Here is a 23,890-nt window from a genome sequence, read left to right on the forward strand (position 1 = left end):
CTGCACGCAGGTGAGTTTACTTCTCTCCCCTAAGTCCCTCGTAGCAGTGAGCCTGTTGCCAGCAGGACTCACTGAAAATAAAAAACCTAACTTAAACTTTTATTCTAAGCAGCTCAGGAGAGCCACCTAGATTGCACCCTTCTCGGCCGGGCACAAAAATCTAACTGAGGCTTGGAGGAGGGTCATAGGGGGAGGAGCCAGTGCACACCACCTGATCCTAAAGCTTTTATTATTGTGCCCTGTCTCCTGCGGAGCCGCTAAACCCCATGGTCCTGACGGAGTCCCCAGCATCCACTTAGGACGTTAGAGAAATAGGATTTATGTGGGGAGAATAAGGATTTATGGGGGGGAACAATGTGAATAATTCATGTGGGGAGCAATAGGATTTATGTAGGGAGCAATATGATTTATGTGGGGAGCAATGTGATTGTTTTTTCTGTGTAGGCCACTGCATGTGTGGATTTTATTTTACTATGAGGGCCAATGTTTGTTTTTTGTTTTTTTATGTGGGGAACTGATGGTGTGCCTTGGCAGTTTTAAAATATTGTTCGGTGTGCCGCTAGTAAAAAAAAGGTTGAAAATCACTGCTCTACGGCTTAGTAAATAGAAGCCAATATCGTGAAGTAAAAAGTGATCAGCACCTGCTGCTGCTCTCTTAGCCATGCACACTGTAACTGTGCAGGAGTGTCATAACATCTCTAACAAATTAAATAGCAAGAGTCAAAACATGTGTGAAACATAGCAACAACTAAAGGGAAAGGTGCATCCCCAAGCAATTAATTATGCAGCTTAGCCAATGTAACAGAAGGCAGCAAGTGGACAATAAATAGCAAACTGCCTGCTATTGTAATACCACACAGTTTTCAATATGTTTAACATCATGCACCAGTTTGAGCAATGCACACAAAACTGAGATTTCTAGTTATGAAAAATCGTGTCCAAATATTTTACAATGTAAAGTTTGTAGAGGTTAACACTGAACAATGGTTCATATATGAAACCGTTAATGGTATATAGTGGTGCATATGTATAACATTGAAAAATGTATTTGACACGATCTTTTATAACTAGAAAATAAGATTTTAAACCTACCGGTAAATCTATTTCTCCTAGTCCGTAGAGGATGCTGGGGACTCCGTAAGGACCATGGGGTCTAGACTGGCTCCGGCAGGAGATAGGGCACCTAAAAAGACCTTTGACTATGGGTGTGCACTGGCTCCTCCCTCTATGCCCCTCCTCCAGACCTCAGTTAGAGAACTGTGCCCAGAGGAGATGGACAATACAAGGCAGGATTTAGCAATCCAAGGGCAAGATTCATACCAGCCCACACCAATCATACCATGTAACCTGGAACATACATAACCAGTTAACAGTATGAACAACAACAACAGTAACGGTCCAAGACCGATGTCAACTGTAACATAACCCTTATGTAAGCAACAACTATATACAAGTCTTGCAGAGTTTCCGCACTGGGACGGGCGCCCAGCATCCTCTACGGACTAGGAGAAATAGATTTACCGGTAGGTTTAAAATCTTATTTTCTCTTACGTCCTAGAGGATGCTGGGGACTCCGTAAGGACCATGGGGTTTATACCAAAACATCCAATCGGGTGGGAGAGTGCGTATGACTCTGCAGCACCGACTGAGCAAACGCTAAGTCCTTATCAGCCAGGGTATCAAACTTGTAGAATTTAGCAAAAGTGTTCGACCCCAACCAAGTCGCCGCTTTGCAAAGTTGTAAAGCCGAGACGCCTCGGGCAGCCGCCGCCCAAGAAGAGCCCACCTTCCTAGTGGAATGGGCCTTAACCGAATTTGGTACCGGCAATCCAGCCGTAGAGTGAGCCTGCTGAATCGTATTACAGATCCAGCGAGCAATAGTCTGCTTCGAAGCAGGAGCGCCAATCTTATTGGCCGCCTACAGGACAAACAGCCTCTGTTTTCCGAATTCTAGCCGTCCTGGCTACATAAATCTTTAAGGCCCTGACTACGTCCAGGGATCTGGAATCCTCCAGGTCACCGGTAGCCACAGGCACCACAATAGGTTGATTCATATGGAACGACGAAACCACTTTAGGCAAAAATTGCGGACGTGTCCTCAATTCAGCTCGATCCACATGAAAAATCAAGTAGGGGCTCTTGTGTGAAAGAGCCGCCAATTCTGACACTCGCCTTGCTGATGCTAAGGCCAACAACATGACCACCTTCCAGGTAAGAAATTTCAACTCAACCTTGTTAAGCGGTTCAAACCAGTGAGATTTTAGGAACTGCAACACCCTGTTCAGGTCCCATGGTGCCACTGGAGGCACAAAAGGGGCTGGATGTGCAGCACTCCCTTTACAAACGTCTGGACTTCTGGAAGAGAAGCCAATTCCTTCTGAAAGAAAATCGAGAGGGCCGAAATCTGTACCTTAACCGAGCCTAATTTCAGGCCCATATCCACTCCTGTCTGTAGGAAGTGGAGAAGACGACCCAGATGAAAATCTTCCGTAGGTGCATTCTTGGTCTCACACCAAGACACATACTTTCACCAGATACGGTGATAATGTTTTATCGTCACCTCCTTCCTAGCCTTTATTAAAGTAGGGATGACCTCTTCCGGAATCCGCTTTTTTGCTAGGAATCGGCGTTCAACCGCCATGCCGTCAAACGTAACCGCGGTAAGTCTTGAAATACACAGGGCCCCTGCTGCAACAGGTCTTCCCTCAGAGGAAGAGGCCAGGGATCTCCTGTGAGCATCTCTTGTAGATCCGAGTACCAGGCCCTTCGAGGCCAGTCTGGGACAACGAGTATCGTCTGTACTCTTCTTCGTCTTATGATCCTCAACACTTTCGTGATGAGAGGAAGAGGAGGAAACACATAGACCGACTCGAACACCCACGGTGTTACCAGTGCGTCTACTGCTACTGCCTGAGGGTCCCGAGACCTGGCGCAATCACTCCGAAGTTTTTTGTTGAGGCGTGACGCCATCATGTCTATTTGAGGAGTTCCCCAAATACGTGTTACGTCTGCAAAGACTTCTTGATGAAGTCCCCACTCTCCTGGATGGAGATCGTGTCTGCTGAGGAAGTCTGCTTCCCAGTTGTCCACTCCCGGAATGAAGACAGCCGACAGAGCGCTTACAAGATTTTCCGCCCAGCGAAGTATCCTTGTGGCTTCCACCATCGCGACTCTGCTTCTTGTCCCGCCTTGGCGGTTCACATGAGCCACTGCTGTGACATTGTCTGATTGAATCAGAACCGGTAGGTTTCGAAGAAAACTCTCCGCTTGTCGAAGGCCGTTGTAAATGGCCCTGAGTTCCAACACATTGATGTGTAGACAGGACTCCTGGTCTGACCAAAGACCCTGAAAAGTCCTTCCCTGTGTGACCGCTCCCCATCCTCGGAGGCTCGCGTCCGTGGTAACCAGAATCCAGTCCTGAATCCCGAACCTGCGACCCTCCAGCAGGTGAGCACTTTGCAACCACCACAGGAGGGACACTCTGGTTCCTGGGGACAGTTATTTTCCGTTGTAAATGCAGATGGGACCCGGACCACTTGTCCAGAAGGTCCCATTGAAAAGTCCTTGCATGGAACCTTCCGAAGGGAATGGCCTCGTAGGCCGCCACCATTTTCCCCAGAACTCGAGTGCATTGGTGAACTGACACCCTTTTCGGTTTTAGCAGTTCTCTGACCATGTTCTGGATGTCTTGGGCTTTCTCTATTGGGAGGAAGACCTTCATTTGTTCCGTATCCAGTATCATACCTAGGAACGGCAGTCGAGTTGTCGGAATCAACTGTGACTTTGGTAGATTTAGAATCCAACCGTGTTGCTGGAGCACTCTCAGAGAGAGCGCCACACTGTTCAGCAATTTCTCTCTTGATCTCGCTTTTATCAGGAGATCGTCCAAGTATGGGATAATTGTGACACCATGCTTGCGCAGGACCACCATCATTTCCGCCATTATCTTGGTGAAAATCCTCGGGGCCGTGGAAAGTCCAAACGGCAACGTCTGAAATTGGTAATGACAATCCTGTACAGCGAATCTCAGGTATTCCTGATGGGGGGCATATATGGGGACATGAAGGTACGCATCCTTTATATCCAGAGACACCGTAAACTCCCCCTCCTCTATGTTGGCTATTATCACTCTGAGTGATTCCATTTTGAATTTGAATCTTTTTATGTACAGGTTTAGGGATTTCAGATTCAAAATCGGTACCACAAATAGGGTTGAGTAGTAACCTCTTCCCTGCTGGTGCAGGGGAACCTTGATTATTACTTGCTGTATACACAGCGTTTGAATTGCAGCTAACACTACATCCCTTTCCGATGTGGAAGCTGGTAGGGCCGATTTGAAAAATTGGCGCGGGGGCACCTCCTCGAATTCCAGTTTGTAACCATGGGAAACTATTTCCAATACCCAGGGATTCAGGTCCGAACTGACCCAGGCCTGACTGAAAAGTCGAAGACGTGCTCCCACCGGTGCGGACTCCCTCAGGGGAGCCCCAGCGTCATGCTGTGGGTTTTGGAGCAGCCGGGGAGGACTTTTGTTCCTGGGCACCTGCCGCAGCAGGTGCTCTCTTGCCTCTGCCCTTACCTCTGGCGAGGAAAGAGGATCCCCGACCTCTTTTGGACTTGTGCGACCTAAAGGACTGCATCTGATAGGGTGTTACTTTCTTTTGCTGTTGGGGAATATATGGTAAAAAATTAGATTTACCTGCTGTAGCTGTGGAAACCAGGTCCGTCAGCCCATCCCCAAACAATACATCCCCCTTATAGGGTAGTACTTCCATATGTTTCTTGGAATCCGCATCACCCGTCCATTGGCGAGTCCATAAGGATCTTCTCGCTGAGATAGCCATGGCATTGGCCCTAGAAGCTAGCAATCCAATGTCCCTTTGAGCATCCCTCATAAATAAGACTGCGTCTTTTATATGGGCTAGAGTTAGGAATATAGTGTCCTTATCCATAGTATCAATTTGATCTGTCAGCTCATCTGTCCAAGCTGCAATTGCGCTACACACCCATGCCGACGCAATCGTCGGTTTTAGCACAGCACCCGTATGAGAATAAATACCCTTTAAGGTAGTTTCTTGCCTGCGATCTGCTGGGTCTTTAAGGGCCGCTGTGTCAGGAGACAGTAGCGCCACTTTCTTGGATAAGCGCGTCAGGGCCTTGTCCACAGTGGGGGGTAATTCCCAAATCTCCCTGTCCTGCTTAGGGAAAGGGTATTCCATAAAAAAAATTGGGGGGGATCTGTGGTCTCTTATCCGGAGTCTCCCAAGCTTTTCCAAAGAACTCATTTAATTCATGAGATGTGGGAAAATTAATAATCTGTTTCTTTTCCTTAAACATGTGTACCCTTGTGTCAGGGACTGAGGGTTCATCCACACTATGCAACACATCCCTTATTGCCACAATCATACACTGAATAGTTTTAGTCACCCTAGGGTGCAATTTTACTTCGTCATAGTCGACACTGGAATCAGAATCCGTGTCAGTAGTAGTGTCTTGTGTTAAGGGACGCTTTTGAGACCCCGACGGGCCCTGTGAGTCAGTCCAATCTGAGGATTGACCGCCTGATGTCCCCCCTAAACCAGCCTTATCAAGCCTTTTATGTAAAGATGCCACACTTGCATGCAACGTATGCCACATGTCCATCCAATCAGGAGTCGGCACAACCGACGGGGACACACCACTCATTTGCTCCACCTCCTCCTTGGAGAAGCCTTCCGCCTCAGACATGTCGACACACACGTACCGACACCCCACACACACAGGGATTTACCTATAAGGGGACAAAACCCAAACCACGCCCTTAGGAGAGACAGAGAGATAGAGTATGCCAGGACACACCCAGCGCTTAAAAACACTGGAATATACAACCAGATAGCGCTTTTATATGTTTATAATCGTAATCTCCACTCACTGCGTCGCCAAAGTGCCCCCCTCCTCCTTTTTCCAACCTGTGAAGCTCAGCAGGGGAGAGAACAGGGAGCCAGCGTTTTCTCGTGCAGCCTCTGTGGAGAAAATGGCGCTGGCTAGTGCCGAGGATCAAGCCCCGCCCACCCGACGGCGGGCTTCGGTCCCTTCATCATATTAATAAAATGGCGGGGGTCCGCGGATTTACTGTCCCCCAGCCTAATCCACCTTATTTATGGCCAAATCGAGGTTTATTGCTGCCCAGGACGCCCCCCCCCCCCCCCCTGCGCCCTTCAGTGCCTGCTTTGTGTGTGTGACTGGGAGCAATGGCACGCAGCTTACCGCTGCGTGCTTACCTCATGAAGATCTGATGTCTTCTGCCGCCTGAAGTCTTTTCCTCAATACTCACCCGGCTTCTATCTTCGGCTTTTATTTTCAGGACTCCCTGAAAATAAAAAATCTAACAAAATTCTTTTTCCACAGAAAACTCTGGAGAGCTCTCTGCAGTGCACCCATTCTCCTCTGGGCACAAGATCTAACTGAGGTCTGGAGGAGGGGCATAGAGGGAGGAGCCAGTGCACACCCATAGTCAAAGTTCTTTTTAGGTGCCCTATCTCCTGCCGGAGCCCGTCTATACCTCATGGTCCTTACGGAGTCCCCAGCATCCTCTAGGACGTAAGAGAAATCTCCATTTTGCGTGCCGATTAGGCGGCTTTCTTTCTTCATTACACTGTACAATTTCAGGCAAAGTCTGTGATTTACTATGATAGATATTATTTTACAATTTAAAGCTTGCAGAGGTTAACACTGAACAATGGTTCATACATGAAACTGTTAACAGTGGTGCGTATGTATAACATTGAAAAATTTATTATCTATCATAGTAAAGAAGAGTCAACAGATATAGAAAGACTGGTAGCTTGGCAAACTTGCTTTGTGGATTGGTCAATTCACGCACAGGAAAAAGGACCAGTGATGTTAATACTCATTCTCATAGTTATCACAGAACAATGTGTTTATTTTAATGCATTTTATTTAAAAATAAAAAAAACATTGAAGAGTGAGGGATACAGGTTTGCAATTAAAGAATTCTACAAGGTTCAAACATCTTTTTTTTAAGAGAACTGCTTGCTTGCTCAAGTAAATGCCACTAGTTACAGCAATACAAACTTCTATATTTAATATTCTACTCTTGTACAGACGTGAAAAGTAGCAGCTTACGGACAATCTTTATTCTGTATTCGGGGAAATTCTTAACAGGCTCTAAGCTGGAACCTTGGCTAGAGAAAAAACATTCTTTTAGGGTTCTATTCACAGATTTTTGCAGTGATATGCTGAAAGTACAGACACAAAAATAGGATTTTAAATACTTACCGGTAAATCCTTTTCTCGTGGTACATAAGGGATATTGGGGACAGAATTAGTACAATGGGGTATAGACATGGTCCAAAGGAGCCGGTGCACTTTAAATTTCTTCAACTGGGTGTGCTGGCTCCTCCCCTCTATGCCCCCTCCCACAGGCAGTTATAGGTAAAACAGTTATACAAAAAGAATGAGTACTACCTCAACTGCGCACAGCTAAATGACCCACTCAGGTGTCTTACACATACGGGAACACGTCAGTGTGTAAAAAGATAGGAGGTTGTCTTCCAATCTTTTTCCCTTTAGCATCAGAACAGGACGGAACCACAATAGGTTGATTCAGGTGGAACGTGGATACAACCTTCGGCAGGAACTGCTCTCTAGTCCGGAGCTCTGCTCTGTCCCCGTAAAAGACCAAGTATGGACTTTTACACGATAAGGCCCCCCAATGCTGAGACGCGTCTAGCAGAAGCCAGGGCCAATAACATCACTGTCTTCCATGTGAGGTACTTGTCTTCTATTGACATCAGAGGCTCAAACCAGGAGGACTGTAGAAATTTCAATACTACATCCAAAGCCCAGGGTGCCGTAGGCGGCACAAAGGGAGGTTTTATGTGGAGTACCCCTTGTAAGAAGGTCTGAACTTCTGGCAACACAGCTAATTTCTTCTGAAAGAAAATTGAGAGATCTGAAATCTGGACCTTAATGGAACCCAGACGTAAGCCTTTATCCACACCAGCCTGCAGGAAACTTCCCAAGTGAAACTCCGCAGGCGGATACGTGTGTTCCTCGAACCAAGAGACATATCTTCTCCAGATATGATAATAATTTTACGTCACAGGTTTTCTGGCTTGCACCATAGTGGCAATGACCTTTATGGAAAGCCCTTTGTGAGCTAGGATATTCAGCTCAACTTCCATGCCGTCAAACAAAGCTGCCATAAGTCCGGGTAGACGAACGGTCCTTGCTGTAGAGCAGGCTTTCCCAACCACGGTCCTCAAGGCACACTAACAGTGCATGTTTTAGTGATATCCAGGCTTCAGTACAGGTGACTTAATTAGTAGCTCACTTATTTTGATTTAACCGTCTGTGCTGCAGCCTGGATATCACTAAAACCTGCACTGTTGGTGTGCCTTGAGGACCGTGGTTGGGAAAGCCTGCTGTAGAGGATCCATTCGCAGAGGCCAAGGGTCTTCTATGGACATGTCCAGAAGAGTTGCGTACCACGCCCTTCGGGGCCAATCCGGTGCAATCAGGATTGCTTGGACGCTGATCCGCTGGAGCACCCTTGGGATCAACAGAATCGGAGGAAATAGGTAGACCAGCCGGTGAGGCCAAGGTGAAGTCAGCGCATCCACTGCACTCGCCTGAGGGTACCTGGGTCGCGAGTAGTAGCAGCAAAGCTTCTTGTTGAGGCGAGATGCCATCATTTCGATCTGCGGGTATCCCAATCTGTTGAAACACCTGAGGATGTAATCCCCACTCCCCCGGTTGGAGGTCGTGGCGACTGAGGAAGTCCGCTTCCCAGTTGTCCACTGCTTGGATGAAAATTGCGGACAACGCTCTTGCATTTCTTTCCGCCCAGAGAAGTATTTTTGTGCACCTGTAGACAGCGGCGGAAGGGAAGCATCAGCCTTAGCAGTTATGTTAGCCACTGCTTGTTGCAGTTATTGTGTTTTATTGGCATATTGACATATCCGACATCATAGTTTTTATAGCCCCCAGCCAGGAAGGCTCTGGACTCTCCCCATGTTGTTATCAGCATTTTGTGAGGACTGACTACATTGCTCACATGATATGGAGCCAGATGAACTAGGGGAGAATCTGGCATTGCATACACTGCATAACTTCTGTTTCACCATAATGAAATATAGACAATATACGCATACAACACAGACTGAATACAATACAAGCCTGCCCTATTGCATGTGAGAGGAGACACAGAAAAGAGGACCCCAGCGCACCCAACACTGCACAGCCCCAGTGAGACGGTCAGCGTTTTATTTAGTACAATAAAACAGTGATACTTCTGTACAGATAATTTGTAAACTATGCACTAATAGCGGCTCTTCCCCTCTACACCCTGAACCAGCGTTCCTGTGACCGTTTTTGAGGAGCTGTATGAGGCTGCTGCTGCTCGCTTATGCAGAGGAAGGCGCCAAAATGCCGCTGAGCCCGCTCTGATGTAGCTCCGCCCCCGATATGGCGCCGGAGCTACTATAAGATTTTTATACTGGCAATGGCCCTCATTCCAAGTTGATCGCTCGCTAGCTACTTTTTGCAGCCGTGCAAACGCATAGTCGCCGCCCACAGGGGAGTGTATTTTCGCTTTGCAGAAGTGCGAACGCCTGTGCAGACGCGCGGCAGCAAACACATTTTGTGCAGAACAAGAACAGCCCTGTAGTTATTCTGTGCGATGATTGCTGCGACGAGTCTACTTCTTTTGTTGTTTCTTTTCAACAAATACTTTGTTACAAGACACGGTAATGACGTCAGATACCCGCCCAGAAAACGCCCGGCCACGCCTGCGTTTTTCGAAACACTCCCAGAAAACGGTCAGTTGCTACCCAGAAACTCCCACTTCCTGTCAATCTCCTTGCGCTCGTCCCTAGAACCAGTGCAAAACCACAAAGGACTTCGTACCCGTACGACGTGCGTGCGCATTTCGGTGCATACGCAGGTTAGCCGTTTTTTTCCACTGATCGCTACGCAGAGAACAACAGCAGCTAGCGATCAACTCGGAATGACCACCAATGTCTCCACAGGCTCTGTAGCCTCACATAAATGCTTGGTACAACATACCTCCCGCCCAGGAGGGACCCGTACGCCTCAACTACGCGTCTGCCGCACAATGAACTCAGAGGCCCCCCCTTGCAGAGCCCCTGGTTTGTACTCCCCACGACGATCACCTTCAGGCTCTGGGGGTAATTCTGAGTTGATCGCAGCAGGAACTTTGTTAGCAATTGGGCAAAACCATGTGCACTGCAGGGGAGGCAGATATAACATTTGCAGAGAGAGTTATATTTGGGTGTGGTGAGTTCAATCTGCAATCTCAATTGCAGTGTAAAAATAAAGCAGCCAGTATTTACCCTGCACAGAAACAAAATAACCCACCCAAATCTAACTCTCTCTGCACATGTTATATCTGGCCCCCCCCTGCAGTGCACATGGTTTTGCCCAATTGCTAAAAAATGTCCTGCTGCGATCAACTTGGAATTACCCCCTCTGTTAGGGGTGTGTGGCAAGCTACATCTGCGACAGCTAAGGCGCAGTGCCCGGCAGAACAAACAACCCTCAGCACGGTGGTCCTGCAGCAGAGAAGCGGCTCTGCACCTCATGAGGCCGGTGACCATCTCCCCTCCCTAACTCCCATGGCGCAGCATACCAAAACAAACTAAAGTTTTAAATGAAATTGAAGGGAAAAAAAAAACTCTGGAGCTTCAGAGTGTGCATCCTCTCCTGAGGGCACTTTTTTCTAAACTGCCTGTGGGAGGGGGCACAGAGGGGAGACTGGGCACACCCAGTTGAATAAATTTAAAGTGCACTGGCTCCTTTGGACCCGTCTATACCCCATCATACTAACTCTGTCCCCAATATGCCTTATTGCTAGAGAAAATGTGTTATTGCTGCAATTTAAGGATACACTAAGGTGTCAGGTATATATTTTATTTCTTCACTAATGGCTTTCATATCTCAATAATAAAATATTATCTGACACAGAAAAACTTAATGTAGGAAGAATTGTCAGCAACAGGTGACATAATTTAAAATAGGGTATGGGAGTGCTAATGTATGTTGTATGTGTGTACCTGCACAGTCAAGAAAAAAACTTTAAAAACAATAGTGATTAAAAACGATAATACTGGTTCTACAGTAATGTTTAAGCTCTTTCCAGAGTGATTGTTATTGGGACCGGGTTGCTGATAACGAGGTTCGCTGCTGTTCGAGTTTCCGTGTCTTTGAGGGCGGGAGGTGGTGTCTCTAGCCAACTATCCCTCTCCTACCTTCCATCCCTGCGGCGCTGGTCACTCGTCCTTGCGGTCTTCCTCTTAACACGGCGTTCTCCGCAATACCGGAAGTACTCGTTGCGCGACTTCCGGTGTGACGTGCGACCGGTTCCCAGCAACCAACGCGTTTCGTGATGGAGCACGAAACGCATCAAGGATAATTGGTGTTGCTATTGGATTGATCTATATGCAGCCGGGAGCAGCCATATAGATCAATCCAATAGCAACACCAAATAACTGCTCAAGAGCCATTCTATGTCATGGGACATACTGTAAAGTTAACTTTTACTTGATAATTCAGCTCAACTCTTTGCAGCCGATTCAACTGTTTACCGAGCCCCAAGCTAAGTGTCTATAGGAGCTATTCAATTGTTGCTCCGATCAGACGCCTATTGCCAGTTAAGGCACCTGAACACGTCTAAAGCAGTTGAATGGGTGTCCAGGGTCTGGATTTGGCCTTTGGGGGCACAAACGACAGACATTAACAATTTTTTTCCAACACCTCCTGAGGCTGGCGCGGCTAATGAGCATCTATCGGAGCAACAAGTGAATAGCTCTATAGACACCCATTCGGCCCTCCGGCTGTTGTTGAACTACACATCCCAGCATGCCCTGCAACAGTTTTAGCATGGCCAAATAGCAAAGCATGCTGGTATGTGTAGTTCAACAACAGCTGGAGGGCCGAAGGTTCCCCATCCCTGCTTTAGACGGCCAGCAGGTGGCACGTGCCACAACTGATTCAGCTCCTTTTGTATTAAGAGCCTGTGTTATTCTTTTTCTAAAAACCTATGAGAAAGCTGTCATTTAAAAAGATACAGTTAAAAAAAAAATTGTGTCACATATGGGACATTTCATGGAATGTCCCTCAATAGGGCCCCTAAAGGAAGCAATTGTTAGACCACTGCTTAAAAAACCTAATGCATGATACCGGTCTGCATGACCAACTACAGACCGGTATCAAACCTTCCTTTCCTAGGAAAGGTTATTGAGAAAGTGGTTGCAAATCAACTGGAAACCCGCCTGACAACCAATGATATTTATGATCCATTTCAATCAGGATTCAGGAGAAGACATAGCACTGAAACAGCCCTGGTGTGTGTGTTAAATGATCTTCTGATGGCAAGAGACAGAGGTGACTATTCAATATTAATCCTTCTAGATCTCTCGGCAGCATATGATACCGTGGACCATGGATTGAGCGACTGATACATTTCTGTGGTCTGGATGGCACGGTCCTAAGCTGGTTCAAATCATTTCTCACAGGCAGGTCACAGAGAGTATCGTCTGGATTATACTTATCACCACCAGTGCCATTGCCATGTGGTGTCCCACAAGGTTCTATACTATCCCCCATGCTTTTTTCAGTATACATGCTCCCATTGGGCGAAATAATCAGGCGCCATGGCCTGGTCTACCACTGCTATGCAGATGATACACAACTGTACTTGTCCTTTGCTCCGGGCACTGATAACCCAATAGCAACCCTAAATGGCTGTCTAGCTGAACTACAGGAGTGGATGAGCGCCAGTTGGCTGCGACTGAACCTGGATAAAACAGAGGTCCTTATGATACGACCGCAACATCAAAGGACAAGACTGCAGCATAGCCAACCAACTGGAATTACACTCGGGGATTCAGAATTACAGACCAGTGATCGTGTGCGGAATCTTGGCGTTGTCCTGGATGGTGGCTTGACACTTAAACATCAGATATCAGCCACAATCAAATCCTCATTCTTTCACCTGAGGAACATAGCCAGAATCAAGCACTTAATTCCCTCAGATGATATGCCAAAAGTCATACATGCATTTGTATCATCTCGATTAGACTACTGTAATGCCCTCTACCTTGGTCTCCCAGCAAAAGAATTGCAACGCTTACAGCTGGTGCAAAATACAGCTGCCAGGCTGTTAACCAACCAGCCCCGTTCTAGCCACATAATACCCATCCTCTACTCCCTTCACTGGCTGCCTGTAAGATGGCGAATCATCTTCAAGATTGGCTTACTGAGTTCCAAAGCATTACATGACCAGGGCCCAAGGTACCTGAAACAGCTTCTGACCCCATACTGCCCCACTCGATTACTGCGATCTGTAGATGAAGGACTTTTAGCAGTACCTAGAATCTACCGTAATTCGTCTGGGGGTCGAGCTTTTAGTCATGCGGCTCCGACTCTATGGAACTCACTTCCCCGCACAGTGCGAGAGGCCCCAACTATAGAATCCTTCAAAAGTAGACTCAAGACTTTCCTGTTTACTCAAGCATTTCCATAGTGTCCCTTTTAGTATCTTCATGCTTCTGTATTTTATGAAAATGTACTTCATTATTTTCTGTACTATATTATGCTATGTATCTGTTAAGCGCCTTGAGTCCTATTGGAGAAAGAGCGCTATATAAATAAAATTATTATTATTATTATTATTATTATTATCAATAATAACGTATATACCTCTTAGAAACATTTGATGACTGCTATATGGTAAAACCAACACTCTACATTCACATCTAATAAATAAAGCACGAGTTAGAAATGTGATGTCTAGCAACTTCTAGGTCAGGACATGCTCCGTGTACTTTCATTAGGAAATTTCCATGACGTATTTGATTCTACACTGTCAGCTACTAAGAATGACGTGTTCTAGAAAGCAGAATAAGAAATAAGTGCATATTCAAGTATGAATTCCACATTTCCTTAGGACATACATTGCACCCTCTGTCAAGTGACACAGAAGTGAAGCAATCATGAGTGACCACACATCTGAGTAGACATATTATCTGCTTCGTCAGTGACACCAGACGGTCTTTCCACAGCATACACTATATGGAAATGTAACGCAATAAATACAAACCGGAACTATGGCCATACCCTAGGACGATATTGTGCATGAATGTACGATTTTATCGCGTCGTTCAATGCATCGTATGCACATTGTGTATGTTTTGGGTACGATTACAATGCAATGTGCAGACCCCCGAGTTGAATGTCGCCTTCTCTGATCGTAAGTGCAGCCCATATTAAACATAGAATTTGACGGCAGATAAGAACCACTTGGCCCATCTAGTCTGCCCTTTTTTTTAACTATATTTTTATCTCTAACCTTGTTTGATCCTTATTTCTTTGTAAGGATATCTTTATGTCTATCCCATGCATGTTTAAATTGCTCTACTGTCTTAAGGCCCGTACACACTGGTCGATATATCGGCCGTTCTCTTGAACAGCCGATATATCGCGGGACCATCGGCCAGTGTGTACGGCCGATACGTCTGTGAACTCCGTCGTTCACAGACGTATCGCGTCGGCCGCGCAGCACAGCCGACGGCCAATTTATCTAACGATATATTGGCGCGTCGCTGTGTGTGTACGGGGCGGTCGGCGGAGATTGACAGGTGAACTGGGCGGGCGCACGCCCGCCCAGTTCATGACGTCAGTCCCCCGACAGATCGGGCAGTGTGTATGCACAGCACACTGCCTGATCCGTACATAGATATATCTGCAGATCAATTGATCTGCAGATATATCTACTAGTGTGTACCCACCTTTAGCCTCTAACACCTCTGATGGGAGGCTATTCCACTTGTCCACTACCCTTTCTGAGAAGTAATTTTTTCCTCATATTTCTCCTGAACCTCCCCCCCTCCAGTCTCAGTGCATGTCCTCGTGTCCTATTGCTTCTCATCATATGGAGAATGTTTCCCTCCTGGACTTTGTTAAAACCCTTGATATATTTGAAAGTTTCTATCATGTCCCTCCTTTGCCTTCTCTGCTCCAAACTATACATATTGAGTTTTTTTAGTCTTTCTGGGTATGTTTTGTGATGTAGGCCATGCACATCGTACCAAGTTTAATGCACATATGATGCATCGCTCAATGGAACATTCGATCAGCGTCATTTTGAGTGGCATCTTTTCATGGTGATCACGTGCTTTTTGTGAGGCATACGATCGCTCAATAGAGCGTGTGCTTCATTTTATGCACATCGTGTATCCAAAAAAAAAAAAAAAAAATCATGTGTCCAGAGCTCCCAGGGGACTTGAAGGGAAATTGTGACAAGAATCGAATCGGATGCTGGTCGTCCTAGTGTATAGCCAGCATAAGAAGGGAATGGACCATACCTCCTGATTCAGCACCAACACTATAGAAATTACCAAGCCCTATGAGGGCATTACTAGGACATATTGTATACATTACCACCTGACATTTACTCCTAATCTAGATAGAGTAAGTAAGGAACTGCAGTTATCCTCTCACAGAGCAGAACTAGCAGAAACATATACAATATATAGAGACACTATGAATAAAGCACAGCCAGTGTCCTCTTACAGGGTACTGTGGGGATAGAATATATACACTGTATCTAGGCACACCTCATAATGTATATGCAAAATGAGTAATACACTGCAAGTGTTCTCTTTCAGAGTATCCTGATACACCACATAGATGTACTATATACAGAAATAACAAAGGACTGGTGGGATAACACATACAGTATTATACACTGTATAAAAGCACACCATATACACATACAAAGGAGGAGTAAAAGTACCACGGAATAGGAAACATATACAGTGTACACACACCATATAAAAATAAAATAAATATATATATATATATATATATATACACACATATATATATATAAATGTGTGTGTGTGTGTGTGTGTGTGTGTGTGTGTGTGTGTGTGTGTGTGTAAGAAAATTGGGGGGATAGGACACACCGTAAATACACAGTATACAGGAGTAACAAAAGCACAGGTGGGATAGGATAAAGATAAATACACACACCCTATAGATATATACAGGGGGAGTGACAGCACTGGGGGGGGGAAATTGCAGATGCTGTACACAGGCACACTATATTGATATATAGGAGGAGTAACACAGCACTGGGGGTATGGGGAGCGAATATTAAAAATATACACACCATATAGATATATAGAAAGAGTAACAGCACTGGGGGTAGGACATACTGTACTTACACTACATACAGGCACACCATAAAGTTATATAATGGAGGAGTAACAGCACTGGTGCGGGGGGGGGGGGGGGGTTAAGGGGTAGATAAGAAATATACACACATTATACAGATAAATACAGAAGGAGTAACAGCACTGGGGGTGGTACATACTGTACAGGCACACTGTATAGTTACATGCAGTAACAGGAGGAGGAAGCCGCAGCCAGTGCCCTGTCACACAGCAGCGGTAGGGAGTGCTGCCTCTGCCCTCACAGCTCAGCAGAACGAGGCGTGACTTGACCGGAGCCATGCATCCCTATATACACCCCGAGTATGACTGCTGCCCACACATGACACGGCAACTAATCCACGCCGGCCTTACAGAGCCACAGCCGCACAGCACTCAGCGATAAACCACTGCTATGCAAGTAACAGCCCCAGGACCGGCAGACCGAATTGCTCACCCGGATCTTTCGGGCCCGCTCTGCGCCCTCCGGTACTCCCGGACTCCTTCTCGCCTTCAACCTCCCAGATACAAAACTCCGCGCTTGCGCGGGATCAGGGACAGCCAGCAGCAAACGACTCCGCGCATGCGCGGGATTAGGCGCCGGAGACCTCATCGCGCACGCGCCGATGAACCAGCGCAAGGCGTCTAATGCTCATACGCGGCAGCAGGCGGCGGCTGTAATTGGACAGCGCGGCTATTAAAGTGCGCGCATGCGTAGCAGTAAGGTAACTGAGGAAGCCTGTTGTTATAACCCGGAAGCGGCTGGTCGGTAAGCGTGCAGTAGAAAGTGTAATAATTCTGCAGCAGTCCAGGGGGAGAGGTCTCGTGTGTGGTCAGAGGGTGGTGTGTTCTGCCTTATGGCACCAAGCTCCTCACAGAATCACAAGCTAAATAATTGGTGCGATTTGTGGGTCTCTAAAGATATGTGGGTAATGCAGTGCTTCCCACCCTAGTCCTCAGCGACCCTACACTGCTACCATGGCGTGCAGATGCAATCCGGTCACAAGTGATCTCATTAGCGCTACCTGTTAATATTTTAAAATGTGGGTCAGTAGTAACCCGTCTGCACCAGCGAGGGATCCGTGGAACATGCACTGAGGACTGGAGTTGGGAAATACTACAGGAAAAAATGCACCTGTGCAAGGAGATACGGAAAATACGTACTGTCAGGGTTCTCTGAGGACTGGAGTGTGTGTGCATGAATATACAGTATATGTGTGTTTAAACAGCCCAAAATGTTATTGATCAATGTATCCAATGTATTACATTAAGGGTGCACACACACTGCTTGACATAGCTGCCAATCTGATGAATTGGAACAATATAGCAGCTATATAGTTCCGTGTGTGAGCATGATGTTGTCCATTGTGCACACCCGTGGGGTTGTCAGCCTGCGTCACTGGTCTTTCAGCATGTTCAAAAGATCAGCGATGTGAGTGGGCAGGCATGTCGGGCACCGGATTGCCCTATGTGTGGGTGACTGCCCGATATATCTGCCATCTGATGCTTTGTGGGCACCCTAAGAGGAAATTGTTTCAAATATGTTATGCCACTTTAGCTACAGATGCAGTGCTTGGAAAACCTTTCCACTGTATAACGAGTAAGGTTTCATATAGCCCTCCTAATTGCATTGTCTGTAATATAAGGAAATTATTTTAATGTGTATCCAACTGTGTCCGCCCCTCCCCTTCTATGGGCTACTTTAAGACTTTAGCGAGGCATGGTAAAGATCACACCATAACCATTAGATCATTGAAGGCGTAATATGCGCATATTTCTCTAGCTGGGTCCACAGGATTATCCACAGGATAACATTGGGGATATTGTCGAGCGACAGCGAAAATGGCACTAACACGGTCATGAGCTTTCTGGCCTCCCAGGATGCATTGGGGCCTCCACTATATAGTCCCGCCCACTGACTCAGTCAGATCAGTTTTTTGCTTGGTGCGGCAGGAAGCCGCATGGTCACAGGGCTGCTGTGAAAGCAGCCTCAAGTTTTCATTACTTTATTTTTATAGACTTACTGTTTTTGTTTGAGCGACTTCTCTTAACAGCGTCTTAAACGTGTATTAGAAAGAGTCGCTCCAACAACTCCCCACCGGGTCGCAACAACGCTTACCTTCACGGTACAGTGCTGTCTCGACGGGCGTCTGTGTCGGATGTTCTAGCAGGTCCAGCAGACGTTGCCAGGCTGTGGCCGGAGCATGGGGAGACAGTGAGTATATGGACTTCCTCTTACTAGAGGGGTCAGGACACAGCTACGCTGATTTGGTGGAGACTACAAACAGCGTGTTGATGCGCCGAACATCTCGAGTGTGATAGCGCTACGCTCCGGGGATCATAGGCGCCAGGACTAGGTGAGGCCGCGATCCTGGGAGTTTGTCAACAGGGGGTTTCAGACGCTCTCCTGGCCGTCCCTTCTCCGAGTTCATGGCCAGTTCCCGCGGGTCTCTCGTTTCATGAACTGAATTACCTCACTTCCGGCTCAGACGCTACCACGAGGGTACTCGGTCGCAGCTTAGACGCTGCGGTTGTGTACACTGGATATAAACCCGCCCAGACTGAGTCGCAGGCCTTTAGTGTCTGCATGCACGTGGAGTCGCTCAGCGTCCGTGTCCGTTGGTGAGCGTCCGTGTCCGTTATCAGTTACCAAGAGCGGCAGTGTACACCAGTAGCGTCTGAATCCACTCAGCGTCTTTCGAGCGTCTTTGCTTGGATATGGAAGTGTGGTGAGTCTCCCTGTATCCCGCTCCCTGGAGGCAGGGTATACAGTACTAAAAATTCCTTCTACTTCTTAGTGTGCACTGTTAATTTTTAGTACCTATTGCATATGAGACCTGTATATTACTGTGTTTTCTGCATGTTATGTTGAAAAAGAACCAGTTAAACAGAAGTACAAATTTCCTACTTATGTATAAGTTATTATGGAGGTTGTATTCTCATATGACAATGTCTAATGCTTTAACATGTGACTGACTGCTAGTATGTGTGCTGACTTTTCTGTGTAATGTCAGTCCTGTTCTGACCCTCAAATCAGGTGCACTGTGGTCACATTGATTTCACCTCTATATACTTATTATAGGGTGTGGTTCAGTCACAAAATTGTGTAGTCAATATCAGAAAAAAAAATGTCTGTGAGCGGCAAAAGTGATGAGGAGAATTTGTCAAGCACTCCTACAGCTCTAACATGCTTATCTTGTAAGTCAGGGGTAATTGATATGATTCAATTGGTCACTTATGAGGGTTTGTGTGCAAACTGTTTAGCTTTTCAGCGAAGTAAAAAACAGGAGTTAGTTCAACCTCCAGTAGAGCCACCATGGAATATGTTCGCAAAGACTCTGTCTTCAATAGCGGACAGGTTAGCTCCAGTAGCACCACCTCAGGGGTTAGGTTACACTATGAACCCATACATGCAGCTCCCTTCCTATGGTTTGGTTCCAGTAGCCTCTACAAGCAACCAAGGTGTAGGTAAGACTAAGACAGATACGTCTGTATGGCAGACTACACAAGAGGATACATCGGATGATGATGCGGAAACAATAGATTCAACTCCGTATGATGATCAGTCGCAGAGCTTTAGTTCAGATGATGTAGCTGAACTCATTAATGCAGTAAAGGCTGTGCTTTCTCTGGAAGAACCAGCCAAGACAGCGTTAAAAGCAAAAGCACCTGTATTCAAACGAACAAAGTCAGTGAAAGCTGAATTTCCAGCGTCAGAGGAGTTGACGGAAATGATGGATGAGTCTTGGGCAGCGCCCGGTAAAAAGTATAAGATTCCTAGGAGATGGGATTCTTATTATCCATTTCCTGCTGGAGATTGTTGGAAGAGAGAAGTTCCTCCAAAAGTAGATGCACATGTTCTGCGACTCGTGCACAAATCTGCTTTGCCACTGTCCTCTACCTCTTTCAATGATGTCACAGACAGGAGGGTAGAGAGCCTATTGAATAATATTTTTTCTCTTGTGGGTGCAGTGGTAAGACCTGCTATGGCTTCGGCCTGGGTAGCAAAGGCAATGGGCGAATGGATAGAGGAACTAGAGAATGACATTCCCTCTCCTACTAGGGAGCAAGAGGATCGTCTTTGCCGTTTAAGACAATCTGCCCAGTATTTAGAAGAAGCAGCCATTGATGTAGGCACTGTTGCTTCTAAAGCTTCAGCCCTGGCAGTAGTCGCTCGCAGAGCAGTCTGGCTACGGACCTGGAAGGCAGATGCGGAGTCCAAGAAGGAATTGGAAGCATTGCCTTTCATGGGTAATATATTTGGAAAACCTTTATCGGATATCCTAGAGTCAGAGGCTGAATCGAAGAAGGTCAGATTTCTGGCTACCTACAACCCTAAGTCCAAGGGTTTAAAATTTCGCTCATTTCGCTGGCAAAGCAAAGCGAAAGGTAAAGAGGAGCCTAAACAACCCCAGTTTAAATCCAGGGGTAAGAAGCAGTGGGCTAGCAAAAAGCCAGCTTCCAAACCTGAACAAAAGCCCTCAGCCTGAAGAGACGGGCCTCCGCCTGGAGGATTCCAGGGTTGGGGGCCGACTCCTGCAATTTGCACACACATGGCAACAGTCAACAACAGATGCCTGGGTGCAGAAGGTAGTATCTCAGGGGGTATGGGTTCCCATTCAGGAGGCAGCCTCCTCAAAGATTTTTTTGCACCAGCCCGTCTCGTATAGAGTCGAAGGCCAATGCCCTGCAAGAAGCAGTCCAAAAATTACTGCAGTCAGGTGTGATTGTCCCAGTACCTCCATCACAAAAGGGACAGGGGTATTACTCCAATCTGTTTCTAATCCAGAAACCAAATGGGTCATATCGACCAATTCTAAATCTGAAGATGTTGAACAATTACATATGGATCCCGAAGTTCCACATGGAGACGTTACGCTCCATAATGTTGGCTATGGATCGGGAGACTATATGGTATCTCTGGATGTGCGGGATGCTTACCTACATGTGCCTATAGCACTATCACATCAGTGTTACCTCAGGTTTGCCATCCTCAAGGAACACTTCCAGTTCCAAGCTCTGCCCTTCGGGCTAGCTACAGCACCCAGGGTGTTTACCAAGATCATGGTGGTTATGGCAGCTTGTCTGCGCAAACAAGGGATAAGGATATTCCCATACCTAGACGACCTATTAATCTTAGCACAGTCGCAAGATTTACTGTTGAGCCATCTCCAACAGACGATAGTTTGTTTACAGAGACACGGGTGGCTCATAAATTGGGAGAAGTCGTCCCTGAATCCATCACAGCGGATGGTTCATTTGGGAGCCATATTGGATTCAGACCTACAGAGAGTTCTCTTACCAGAGAAGAAAATAGTCAAGGTGCAGGTCATGGCTCGGGAAGCGTTGCAAGCCCAGACAATGTCAGTCCATGCAGCAATGCGACTGTTGGGTCTGATGGTATCAACGTTCGACATGGTGGAATATGCGCAATTCCACTCGAGACCATTGCAGCATCTCATTTTGACAAAATGGAACGGAAATCATCAAACAATAAAGAAGCAGATGATAAAGATTCCAGTAAATGTAAAAAGGTCTCTAGCATGGTGGCTACAGACAGACCATTTAAACAAGGGGAGACCCTTTTGGATAAAAGAGTGGCAAGTCCTGACGACAGATGCCAGCCTGCAAGGTTGGGGGGCGGTACTCGGAAGCCTATGGTTCCAGGGAAAATGGACCGCAAGGGAAAGTCGCCTGCCGATAAATCTGTTAGAAATAAGAGCGATTTACTTGGCCCTAGTTCAGGCAAAGGACAATCTACAAGGAAGACCAGTCCAGATCCGCTCAGACAATGCGACGGCAGTAGCATACCTAAATCATCAAGGAGGGGCTCACAGCAAGAGTCTGATGGAGGAAGTAACTCCCATTCTAAAGTGGGCAGAACTCCATCTCCCAGCATTGTCAGCAGTATTTGTCCCGGGTGTACTAAATTGGGAAGCGGCACACCATTCAGGAAACCGAATGGGCACTACACCCAGAAGTGTTTCAGACACTGGTGAACAGATGGGGTCTACCGGAGATAGACCTTATGGCGTCTCGTCTAAACAACAAAGTTCCGAGGTACGGATCAAGAACAAGGGACCCAGGAGCAGTCCTGGTAGACGCACTGTCAGTAGAATGGAGGTTTCAGCTGGCATATCTGTTCCCTCCAATATCTCTGTTACCCAGAGTAGTGAGAAAGATAAAACAGGCAAAAGGAGCAATCATTCTAATAGCTCCAGCTTGGCCAAGAAGGCATTGGTACACAGATCTGTGGAGAATGTCCGTGGAAGCACCGATACTGCTCCCTCAACGTCCAGATCTGTTAATGCAGGGTCCTTGTTGTCACAGTCATCTGGATCGCCTGTCTTTGACGGCGTGGCTGTTGAAACCTCTATCTTAGAGGCTAAAGGATTTTCAAAGCAAGTAATCCAAACCATGCTTAGAGCAAGAAAGCCTTCTTCGGCCCGTGTATATCATAGAATATGGCAAGCCTATATTCATTGGTGTTCTGGAAAAAATTACAATCCAAGAGCCTTTAAAGTAGCTAGAATTTTGGATTTTTCTGCAGGCAGGATTGGATAAGGGGTTGAAGGTTGCTTCCTTGAGGGTGCAAGTCTCAGCGTTGACTGTATGGTTTCAGCAGAAGATTGCTGACCTACAGGATGTACGTACTTTTTTCCAAGGAGTAGTACATATTCAACCTCCATTTGTTCCTCCTGCAGCTCCCTGGGATTTGAATTTAGTTCTTAAATTTCTCCAGGGTCCTTTGTTTGAACCACTTGAGAGAGCAGATCTTAAGTGGTTAACGGTTAAAGTTCTTTTTTTACTGGCAATGGCGTCAGCCAGAAGAGTGTCAGATTTAGGAGCATTATCATGTAAGTCTCCTTTCCTAAGTTTTTTCCAGACAGAGCAGTTCTCAGAACGAGATCTAGTTATCTTCCAAAGGTGGTGTCAAAGTTTCACCTGAATGTAGAGATTGTAGTCCCAGCTTTTCAGGTATCTGGACTATCTGCGGGAGAAGCGTCACTGGACGTGGTCCGGTCTTTAAAAATCTACATAGATCATACTAGTGCCATCAGGAAAACGGATTCTCTCTTCATCCTCTACGGATTCCATAGGAGAGGTTGGCCTGCTAGTAAACAGACGCTGGCGAGATAGCTCCGAATGGTAATATCTGAAGCTTATTCTCATCCAGATCTCCCTATTCCGGCTAATGTCTCTGCACACTCTACACGTAAGGTAGGTCCTTCTTGGGCAGCACAACAGGGTGCATCAGAAGAACAGATATGTAAGGCAGCCACATGCTCTTCCATAAACACATTCATCAGACATTATGCCTTGGATACTTTTGCCTCTCATGACGCAGACTTCGGGCGAAAGGTCCTCCTGTGCAATCAGGAGCGTCCCCACCACTAAAATGGCTTTGGGAATCCCAATGTTATCCTGTGGATAATCCTGTGGACCCAGCCAGAGAAATGAACGTTATGGTAAGAACTTACCGTTGATAACGTGATTTCTCTTATGTCCACAGGTATCCACAGGGATCCCACCCGGACGCATCTGATTTGAGGATCTAGACAAACACTAAAAACCTCTTCCTTCTTGTATGGAAGGGTGTGCATGTGTGTTCTTATCGCCTGTACAGGTCTCTACCTAATGTTCCTGCCTATAAT

General features: G+C 46.6%; 2 protein-coding genes across 13 annotated transcripts in view; one reads left to right on the plus strand and one right to left on the minus strand.

Annotated features, from left to right (window-relative positions):
* GAPVD1 (GTPase activating protein and VPS9 domains 1) overlaps positions 1–16,870 on the minus strand; it is a 279,694-nt gene extending 262,824 nt beyond the window's left edge. For 5 of the 11 annotated variants that reach the window (XM_063936826.1, XM_063936825.1, XM_063936823.1 and 2 more), the window contains exon 1: positions 16,693–16,869. In XM_063936826.1, the coding sequence (XP_063792896.1) occupies positions 16,693–16,848 (156 nt within the window). In that variant the 5' untranslated portion in view covers positions 16,849–16,869. Of the gene's footprint in view, positions 1–16,423; positions 16,494–16,692 lie in introns of those variants that run through there. The other 6 variants (XM_063936827.1, XM_063936829.1, XM_063936824.1 and 3 more) reach the window with 3 other exon arrangements.
* A 32-nt stretch (positions 16,871–16,902) lies between these two features.
* HSPA5 (heat shock protein family A (Hsp70) member 5) overlaps positions 16,903–23,890 on the plus strand; it is a 93,242-nt gene continuing 86,254 nt past the window's right edge. The window contains exon 1 of one of the 2 annotated variants that reach the window (XM_063936831.1): positions 16,903–17,004. The gene's annotated coding sequence lies outside the window, so the exon portion shown is untranslated. Of the gene's footprint in view, positions 17,005–17,109; positions 17,134–23,890 lie in introns of those variants that run through there. The other variant, XM_063936832.1, reaches the window with a different exon arrangement.

Source organism: Pseudophryne corroboree, chromosome 8, assembly GCF_028390025.1.
Source record: "Pseudophryne corroboree isolate aPseCor3 chromosome 8, aPseCor3.hap2, whole genome shotgun sequence".
Taxonomy (NCBI): Eukaryota; Metazoa; Chordata; class Amphibia; order Anura; family Myobatrachidae; genus Pseudophryne; species Pseudophryne corroboree.